At 56.3% G+C, this 10,173-nt stretch overlaps 2 protein-coding genes across 2 annotated transcripts; both read right to left on the bottom strand.

The window, feature by feature from the left end:
* Positions 1–29: 29 nt before the first annotated feature.
* On the bottom strand, positions 30–1,711 carry B0T15DRAFT_124152 (major facilitator superfamily domain-containing protein). Its single transcript, XM_062861674.1, has 2 exons — positions 740–1,711; positions 30–675 (listed from the first exon to the last, which is right to left on the bottom strand). Exons 1-2 carry the CDS (start codon positions 1,541–1,543, stop codon positions 163–165), a joined length of 1,317 nt encoding a protein of 438 aa, XP_062724740.1. The 5' UTR covers positions 1,544–1,711; the 3' UTR covers positions 30–162.
* A 2,934-nt stretch (positions 1,712–4,645) lies between these two features.
* B0T15DRAFT_491503 (uncharacterized protein) lies at positions 4,646–6,651 on the bottom strand (the record flags this gene model as incomplete). Its single annotated transcript, XM_062866786.1, has 2 exons — positions 4,646–5,854; positions 5,923–6,651. 2 exons carry the CDS (start codon positions 6,649–6,651, stop codon positions 4,646–4,648), a joined length of 1,938 nt encoding a protein of 645 aa, XP_062724739.1.
* Between the last annotated feature and the right edge of the window lie 3,522 nt (positions 6,652–10,173).

Genomic DNA, 10,173 nt, shown 5'->3' with positions numbered 1-10,173 from the left:
CGCTGAAAACTCGTATACAATGCTATGCCGCCAAATACCGACCGCATAAACCAATCGGCTCAGGTCAGTTTGTCTCACCTCAGCCCGCTCTCGTTCTCCAAACCGCTTCCAGAGCCGCAATCAAATGTCTCAGATGATGGTGAAACGCTCCAGACGGCAACCTTATATCTTCACCCACAGCCTAAACCCCGACACGGCACATCTTGCCCCCGCCAGAATCAGGGAGGCTAGGACGATGACTAGTCCTCCCCACACCTGGGCATACAGATAGCGCCCTCCGGATTTGTCGATGATGGCACCGGCGGTCGGCGGTCCCGCAAGCGAGGCAAACGCCACAATGGTGCAGACCATGCCGAACCGCGTGCCCATCTTTCTCGGGTCCTTCGTCAGGCTGGCCAACGAGCCGGCGAACAAGCCCTGCGCGGCGCCGACTGCCAGGCCGTAGAAGACTGAGAACACATACATGCCCGTCCGTGTCTTCACGCCGGTCCATGCAAAGATGAGGCATCCCAGTACGAGTGTCTGGAATGTGTACACGTTGATGGGCCCGAAATATCGGTCGGCCAGGTAACCTGCCACGGGTCTGCTCGGGACGCTCATGCCGTTTGTGATGAGGAGCAGCTGAACCGAGTCCGTGGTGGAGAAGTGGATGACATTGCGGGCGTAGGCATTGATCTAAGGGCGGTGAGCCTTGCATTCGCCAACAGTGAAAAGAGAGGATGACATAGCGACTACTCACATAGAAGAATCCGAAGTAGAGAGCCCAAAAGAAAAGGAAGGCCCCGAGATTGTACAAAAAGTACGGACCCTCCTTGAAAGCATCCCACTCGATCAGAGGTCCTGACCTCCGCGGCCTCAACTGGGGTCTCAATATCAGGACGGCGAGTACCGATATGAACAGCGTAATGAAGCCAACGCATCGGACCGCCCATGGAAAGCCGATCTGGGGGATCAGGTACTGAATCGTGGCCGGGAAGATGACACTCCCCAGACCAGTCCCACACGCCGAGATCGCAATCGCCGAAGACCGCAGAGTCACAAAGTAGGAGTTGATGACCGACAAGGGCGGCATGAATATGATGCCCAGCCCCAGCCCCGTGCACAAACCCTGAGCGAGGAAGATTTGCCAGTACTCCTTGCAGAGACTCGTCATGAAAGTCCCAAAGACGACTAAGAAACAGCCCGCCATGATGGTGGACTTGACATAACCCGCATCCGCCAGTCGCCCGGAGAGAGTGCACATGGCAAAGGCGAGGAAGACTTGCAGCGAACCAATCCATGATATTTGGGCTTCGGGTAGCTTGAGCGTGTCTCGGTAGTATAGCTGATATACACCAAACGTGGACGGGTAGCCCCAAGCCATCATGTTGATGAGAAACCCAGCCAAGACCTGGGACCAAGCAAGAAGTCCTCCATCGGGTGGTTGGAACTCCAGGTGCCCTTGAGGAGCTGAATCTTCACCACCTGAAGTCGAAACGTCTTCAGTCTGCGGTGGCCTTCCGCTGTTCGAGCAGCCTTTCTCGGGATCGGGTACAGCAATCATTGCGGCAGGAATTTCCGCCGTCCAGCCAGCGTCAGAGTTGAGGCTCTCACTTCAAAGCAACGGCGACGTCGGCGAGGAAGCGTATCTGATGGCTGATATGCCTTCCCATTGCAGAGTCGACCATGCCATCGATTTTATGCTCGATCCTTCAACGTCACCGCCGCCCGGCAAAAGAGAGAGAAGGCTACAGCCGGCCTTATTTCCGCCGACATCGCCCACTTTTCGCTGTCATCCACGCCCTTCGGTGGAGATTCGTCTGCCGATACCTCCCCCCGGCGAATCGCGGGCCGGCGCTGCTTTCCCCGCACTCCGGCTGCGCGACAGCCAAAACAAGTATTAACGGTTATGCAAGCCAACGCCGCAAGTCTTCGACGCCAACAATGGTTGGCGCCTTTTTATCTCAAGGCTAGGGTCCCGTATCCGACAGCCTCGCCGGATCTGGCTCAGGAGTGCAACCATGGATGCCAACCGTTGGCGACGAAAGAGAAGAGCCATCCGCAAGTCCGGGAGCGGAGGCCGACGGGAGTTCTGGACCTTGCTCCCAACCACCGGCAAATGGGGCCCGGCCGATAACAACCGTAGCCGTCGCAGCAACCACGGAACGCCTGCATTGCCGTGGCCCCTGGGAACTGAAAGCGATGTCAAACCTGTGAGAGCATGAACTGAAATCATCAAGGCAATGGCATAGATTTCAATTTCCGTTGTCGAGTCCATCGCAAATTGTCCATCTTGACGAGGCCACAGAACCCGACAGCCATTGTCTCCACTTGAGCAGAGGATTTTGGACTATGAGCAACTCCACCGGGTGGTCATGGCTGCGAAAGAAAGCAGAGGAAATGGAAACTGCAGAAGGCTGGCGGCGATACCCGTGGCAGCAGATCCTCAAGGCTATCGAAGACCATCGAGTAGTGTACCGCGGAGGTCGAGTTCTGGATTTGATCGACGCATAAACGGCGGGTTTCGTTGGCACCACACGCTATTGATCAGAAGCGCGATCCTCTAAAACCAACTTAACAACAATCGAGCAGCGGTGTGAGCGGCGCGCAAAAAGGAGAGAAAGCCTAACGAATCAAGACAAAAACCCAACAGCACCCAATGGAACTCTTCAGAAAGGAAAAAGTGGTGTGATCTCCAGATGGAACCAGAATCCTAGACCGCCCCTTCCAACAAAGTAGACCCCACTCGGCCGATTCCGCGGGGCAGGACCCTGCCAGCTGTGCACACCCGGCATCTTACCTCGGCCCACATCAAAAAGCGGGCGCCGAGACAAGGGCTCAGAACACCCCAGCGAATGACATAACACCATTCGATCCAGACTGATCGGAAAGGGAAGGCGTCGGGCCGACCCACTTGGCCGGCTGCCGGCCGTCAAAACTGGAAACCCGACCGGGATTTGGACTCTGCTCTGCTGCCGGTGATCTGATCGTAGTGGGACCCACAACCTTACACACTATTGAACATGCAAGACTGAACACGTAGGGCTCGCTGAGAGAAAGAAGAAGAGGGTAAAATAGGGTTTTAGATGGGGAAAAGGAAGGATAACTAAGATGAAGAACATGACGAAGAACCTGCAGTTGGGATCTCGAGGAGGTTGACAGACGATCATGGATTGGAAACAAAGAGGGCAGTCCCACTTCTGTGCTGCGCTGCGCTTGCCCTAATTAGGCCTAGTGGAGAAGTTTGCTCAGAACGAGAGAGCGTTGTTAACGTTACTATAGGAGGAGAGGGGACACATAGGCGTTCCTTTGCAGAAGACTGCCTTGAAAGCGGCCGGCAGCCTTCATTGAGATACTGAGAGGAAACCCGAAGGGTACAATTACATTGCGAAGCTTACACTTGCATTAGGTGTTTCGCTTCCATATACCTACAGCGCCAGAAACAGAAAAATGCCGCGGTAGTCTAGCTGGAGTTGCCGCCTCGCAACCGCGGGGTTGCGACGGGCAAAACCGGATAACTTGTCGCATGCTTGGACCGTCTGCGATCGCGATTGCGCGATGTCGTGGGTTAAGGTGAAGTAGATGTTGAGTTACGCAGAGCCAAATGTCTCAACGCGGTATGTTCTGACTCGGATGAGACACAATCAAGGGTATTATCGCTCAAGTTTCGCGGCATATCTGGCTGCTTCACATCATATGTAGCGTATGAGGTGTGTGTACTTCACTCAGGTCCTATACGCAGTACGGCATTGTAGCAACTGCGTTGATCACCAAGGTGTCCTACCTGACCATCTGACTATTTTCATCGCTTTCATTCCGTAGAGTAGTACTACCTAAGTCAAGTTACCTAGACCAGATAGACCACTACCACCCGAACCCCAAAGAACTTGACCAAACTACTGGACCAACCTAGAACTTTTTCCCTTCATTCTCCCTTCCCCGACTCTTACCCCCGCCGCCCCAAACTGAAGACACCAAGCAAGCACCGAAGCAATAGGTACAACACAGACACACAGACACACAAACACACAAACATACAGAGAAAACAAAGAGACAGTTATAAAGCTCGCTAGAGGGAGACCCCGAAATGTCACAATACCCACACAATCAACCAACTCTAGAGAGATCCACACGCGCAACGGAGATGGAGGAAAACAGTAATGAGAAGCGCGATTGGAGGCAGGAGAAGACCAACTCGCTTGGTTGACCTGTTATACCTTCCAACCAACCAACCGACCTCCCATTCTACCATCCCCTCCCCTGTGACATTGGTTCCCAGACACAGTAATGCTCACAGGCAAGACTGACCCTCTTCCTGCTTCACCTGTAGTCCTAGCCGGCCACTTCATGTATTTGCCGGACTGATGGTCGAATGACCCCCCGTGTATGCTCGAACCAACCGCCATAGAAATACCTGTCGCTTCCAGTGAGTGTGCTGAATTCCTCCCCCCCTCCCTTGAGTGATGCGTTAGGCGCTGGCTGGCGCCCTGTCGCTTGGAACATCGCTATTTCCGTGGTGCGTCTTACTGCCGCTTGTTTCATGGACGGGCGAGTTGTGATCGAGTGCGATACGCTGGAACCTCAGTTAAGAGACGCAAGCGGAAATCGAGAACAAGTGTCCAACGAGAGAAGGCCTATCTTTGCTTGTGCGCCCCTTAGCCTTTGCTCAAGCTGCAGACGTGGATGCATGAGGGATCGGGCGCGAGGATGGAGTAGGCCTCTTGCGCTTTTTGGTTTTGTCGAAGATCTCGGCAGCTGATTCCAAGAACGCAGCCGCATCGACGGCGGGCGGCACGGCGGGTAATGAGCTTGCGACTGACCGCGGCGCATCCTCCTTCTTGATGGGCACTCCCATGTGCCGACCGTATCGGCCCTTGCGTCCGTTCCCCTCATCTTCACTGATGCAGAGCTCCGCGGGAATACCGGCGTCCCGGCATCTGCCACAAGGCCTTTGTCTGTCGCAGCCCTTCTTGCTCTTGCGGCACCTTTGGCAGCGAGGCTTTGTCGAGAGGTCGGGTTGCTCCTCTTCGTTGTGCGTTAGGGGGAAGGCAGGGGTGGAGGCAATCGACTGCTTCCGCGACGCGGGAAGTGAAGCCGGCGTCATAGGTCCCGTGCTGCTTACCGCCTTCTTGGCCTTCGGCTTGGCCACTTTGGAGGGTTTCGTCTTGTGCGACGATTGTGGGCGAGACTTGACACCGTTCGGCGTGTTGGCCCTCAGCTTGGATCCCTTCCTCGGCGGAGCAGCCATTGTGCCGATCTCAGCACCGTCTGAACAATCTTCTTCATCCGAGCTAGCTTCGGCGTTATCCTTGGGGCCGACAAAGTGGCTCTCTGTGGCATCCAACGCCTTTTTGTGGTTACCCAAAGCGTCAAGTCGTTGTCTCCGCGCCGCAGGCGCGTCGTCCTCGCTGTAGCTGTCCGCGTCACTGGTTGCGCCCGTAGAGGAGGCGGCATCGGCCCTCCCGCTGAATGCATCGTCCACTGTGGACGCAGAGGCGCGCCCGTGTGTCGACACCTCGCCCAGACGCATGAGCTGCATTGCGAGATCTTTGTCCTCCTCAGACATGCCGGCAGAGCTTCCCACCGTCGGGTCTGGGGTTGCCATCAGTTGGGCGCCAGGATTCGTTCCTTGGCCGGCCGGATATCCGAAGCTCCCGCGACTACGACGGTTGTCACTTCCCGGCGTGGTGTACAATCCTGTGTAGCCACCACTGTATGCCGGCGGGGACTGGAGCGGGTGTGGGTGGCTGAAGGGGTTCTGCCCGGACTGCGTCCATGGCAGCGATTTCCGATGAGGATCGGTTCGGCGGGCGGGCGAGACAGAAGGATTTGATGTTGCCGCCGGCATTTGTGGAGGGGCAAACAGAGGCAGTTCCTGAGTAGACGAGACATCGGTCAGCATCTGAAAAACCATTTACGGCCGCAAACCAGCAAGCTGCTTACCGAGCTCTCGAACTTGGCACGCTTGCGGCGGCCACCCTCAACGATGTTTTCAACGCTGATGTCTGTATTACCAAGCTGGTCCCTGGCTCGGCTGGAGAAAGAGCTGGCGGCGCCATCGCCGCTGCTATAGCCGTTAAAGCTGTCGCTGTGCCCGTCACCGTTCCCTTGAATTCGGGTCTTGGAGGAGCGCGACCGGCCCTTCTTACCCCCGGCGTGGTTGGTCCCCGCTGGCGTGTTGCGGCGTCCGCGACCGCCATTTGGCGAGGGACTGCGAAGGCGTGACGCCCTGGACGTGGGCCGGGAGGCATGATGCTCATGCTGAGGCCCGTGAGGCAGGTAGCTGTCGGCTTGGTAATAACCCTGGGCCCCATCAAGAGCGGCGTAGTATTCGGGCCCGAGGGGCTCCTCAATGACACGCACGTGAACTGTCATCTCGTGGGAGAAATTCTCGTATCGCGCAATGAGGGTGTTGCCATCCTCGTCCTCGAAACTGACGCCTTTGGAGACGCCCGGGCCTGAATAGAGGCCGTAGAAATTCTTGACCGTAGTAATGATTGAGTCCGTTGTGTCGTGAGGATAGATTTGCACCCGCAAAGGCAAGCGCGCTCGGAATGGCTTGACCAAGACGAACGTGATTGCCTTGGGCGTTGTCACGGTGCGAGGAGAAACGCTACCGCTGTGCATTGCTGCGGGCATCGGTCCCATTCCGTTGGCGGATGTGGCAGCCATGCCGGTAGAGACTGATAGCTCGTGCGTGGGCGACGGATATGGCTGAGAAGGGAGTGTACAAGCGGTGTCAACCGTAGGCAGTGCAAGCGTCGGCGGAGTGTGAATCCGTGCGGGCCGATTCGGCTGACGAGCGAACAATTCCATTCCAGGCTAACGGAGACGGGATGACGTTCGCCGGCCGATATACGGCATCGGCTACCTGGCGCGATGACGCCGGATTGCTGCGGTTGGGAGTCACCGCCTGGCGGTCGAAGCGTCGGGGTGGGTGTGCGTCTGTGGGAGCGGAAGTAAAGATTCGGCGGTGCGTATCTGCGACGGCAACCTGACGACGGCCCATACGTTAGAATTGACCTACTTGGATGGAGAAGGGGTGTGATAACGTTGGTGAGACGGTGTCTTCACAGTGCTGGGACGGAGGGATAGCCATTTGGGTGGAGGTGCTTGCTGCAGTGGTTGAGCCAATGCGCAAGGAGAGATGACTGTGGTCATGCGATGGCGACAACCATACCGCAGGAGCATGGAAGGCATGGGGACATCTTGTAATATGACTCTGATCGCATAGGACAAAGGCATCGAAATCACTTACCAGAGTGTCGGGGAGCTGTGGTGTCGGCGAAAAGAGGGCTGCGATCTGAGAGTTCGCGCACACAATCCCGTTACGAGACCTAGACCGTAGCAACGGTGAGCGACTCGGCCGCATGCGAGAGATTGGGGTCAAAGGTGGTGGGAGGAGGCGGAAGCGATGGGCAAAATGGGTAGGATGCGAGATGACAGCGACCTACCAAGGGGTTCTGGGGTGTTTGATGAGTCGAGTTGAGCAATTCGGAGGTTGTGCGTGGAAAGAGGACGGAGGAGTCGCAAGAATCTGCATTAAATGGCGGATGCTGGTAATCGCACACCAGACCATGTTCACTACCGGAACTTCGTCAGGTTTGCTGGACTTGGCACTGTGCCGCCGTACACTGCTCGCATCTTCTACCCAGGTCTCACTGTGGATAACCACAGCCCGTTTACAAATAATCATACTCGTCTCTGTGATTTCGATTTCTCGGCTCCCTTTTGACACCAGTAAGTCCACACAATGGTCTTGCGCGGTCAAGTCGCATCCCCCTTTGTCTGCTGTCGCCGACTGCTCGAGGTGGAGCTGTTCCCAGTTTCTCGCACGGCCAGCAACCCAGCGCTTGCGATTATCCACTACGGCCACCGCCAGCAGCACACACTGCCTAGTCGACCCATGTCGGGCCGCCTCATGACGGTCATGACAGGCTTCGACAACAGCTGCCATTGGAGAGACAATGACTGGTTAAACAAGCGATGGGCGTGTCAATCATTTATTGTATGTGCCGAGCGCAACTTGGCCGCATTCCTCTTGCACGTTCTTTTCTCCTTGGGTGCTCTCTAGTGGATGCCGCAAAAACAGACGACAGCATATGTGAAGAACTTATTCTCCCCTGAGATGGACTCGAAGAACACAAAAGTTTGAGGTCGACGCAGCGTGATCTGTCGCTGTCGGGTTGCGGCGTCAATACTACACATGTCGAGGCTTGTTCCTAACAGTAGGACGCTCAAGTCGGGAGATCGTTACAAAGTACAAACGGTGAGCCGGCCACCGCCCACGGTTCCAAGACAGGAAAGGCGCGAGTCCTTCATCTAGCGACGCTATAAGGGTACCGAGACAGATGTGACTGCAGTGTTTCCTGCATTGAGCTGCCAGCTGTGGGAGTACAGAGGGTGGCGCAACATGTTCTGGGGGCTTTCCTCCACTGCGCTGTCACTGCTGTCAACGGCTTGATCTAAATCGCTTTTGGATGGCCTGCCGGCGCACTGCGACTCGGCCACCTGGACGCACGACTTAACTGTTTTGCATAAAGAGTCATAAATCAATACCACAGAGCCGCGCCGGGCGCGATCGCGGGCGGGTCTGGAAGAGAATGCGCCAGAGGAAACAACGAACTTAGAATCTTCAGGTGGATGCCGCGGCCATGTCGGTGGTCAACGAGCCAATGGACGAGCGAGTTGGTGTTTAGCGTGCTTATTAGTGCGTCAGTTCTCTGGGACGCAAGACTGCCCAAGTCCAACACCAACGCAGCAGAAATATCGTGGCTAGATGGCTGCTGGACGGGCCTGAAGACGAGCCGTTTGGTAATGTGGCAGACTCCAGATCGTGTAGCGCAATTTAACAATATTATCTGCGGCCGGAATACTCCTACCCATGGGCGCTGAGAATGACATGCTGAATCCGGAAAAGACAAGCACCACCAGATTTCGTTCAGACACGAGACGACCAAGAGGATCCTCGTCGCTGCCGCAGCTACAGGGCACCCCGGCTGTAACGGCAAGCCGGTAGGGTCGCTTTGGGCGGCCTTTCCAGCCGGTCCGGTAGTTAAGCGGCTGGATCCATGGCCGGATGCGCTGGCAGAGTTTCAGACGCAAGACTGCATCAAATCAGCGTCCTAGACTCCTGATTCCCAAGATCGCTGTGAGGAACGGAGGTGGACTGCTTGACATGAGCGAGCCACGCCTCTCCGCGCCGGTTAGTGTGTGCATGCCGTGCAAACCCCTACACAGGGTGGAGAATAGAAGGCGATCTCGTGGTTGCGCCACCCATTAGCTCTTGGAGCTTCCCGTACCGGGCTCGCCCTAGATTTCCGGATCCGTGGTGTTCAAGTTACCCGCCCGATCTGCAGCGCTCGCTCTTGAACGGCCAGCCTGGTCGCCAACCATCAAATATTTATTACCCATCGCAGTCATGTCACTACGGGCGCAGATGGGTGAGGGATGTAATGGCAAACCAATCGTGAAATTCGTGGGCCCAGTGTCGCTGCGATGACGGGTGCAGTTGAGGCTTATCAGCCCCACGCTCGGCGGACTGGGAGGCGGCCACGAGACTGCCGCACCTTTGAGAGCTGGCAGTTAGGAGAACTTCCACACGGACTACCATATTACAATTCGGTGCAGCACAGGCCCTGAACCTCTGAGCGGCGACGGACACCGCAGCCTTACCCAGTAGAGTATCCAATGTGGACGGAGAGGGGGAATCGATTCGAGCTGGCGACGACTCCGTCGGCACTCGGCGCCGGGTGCTCCCAGGCCATCCATGATGTCCAATGGCGCAATCCCGATTCCGGGAGACTTCGCAAGAAGTTCCAGGAACACAAGGGCCTAGCACCAGCGAAGGGGAAGGAGCCAACCTGAATTCTAATGCATCGGTTTATGGGATTCGGAAACGGGTCGCACCCGTCCCTGTGGAATGTCAAGCCGGTTGAGGCAATTCGTGCTCCTGACGGGTCAGTTCTTCGCGCCTTGAAACAGCCCCGCACGGGATGAGAAGCGGTCGCCGCTCGCCGCAAGCATCTTTGGATCAAAACATCAAAACATCGCGCTTCGTGTTGTGCTGCACAACGCATTTCACTGGTCGGTTTCGTTGGGTCAGCAGAAACGGCGGCCGCCCCACCCGGACAGTTTGTTCTGCGGGGCGGCTTTTTCCCAACAAGGGCTTTGGATCGGAGAGAAATAGCAATG

The sequence above is a fragment of the Chaetomium strumarium genome (assembly GCF_033439665.1).
Source record: "Chaetomium strumarium strain CBS 333.67 chromosome Unknown B0T15scaffold_2, whole genome shotgun sequence".
Classification (NCBI taxonomy): domain Eukaryota; kingdom Fungi; phylum Ascomycota; class Sordariomycetes; order Sordariales; family Chaetomiaceae; genus Chaetomium; species Chaetomium strumarium.
This window is presented reverse-complemented; position numbering and strand designations above follow the sequence as displayed.

Bases quoted from the DNA above. Each gene is read 5' to 3' on its own strand.
- B0T15DRAFT_124152 (XM_062861674.1), bottom strand. From the start codon at position 1,543: ATGATTGCTGTACCCGATCCCGAGAAAGGCTGCTCGAACAGCGGAAGG. The intron at 676-739 runs GTGAGTAGTCGC...CACCGCCCTTAG, and splicing joins TCTACTTCGGATTCTTCTAT to ATCAATGCCTACGCCCGCAA.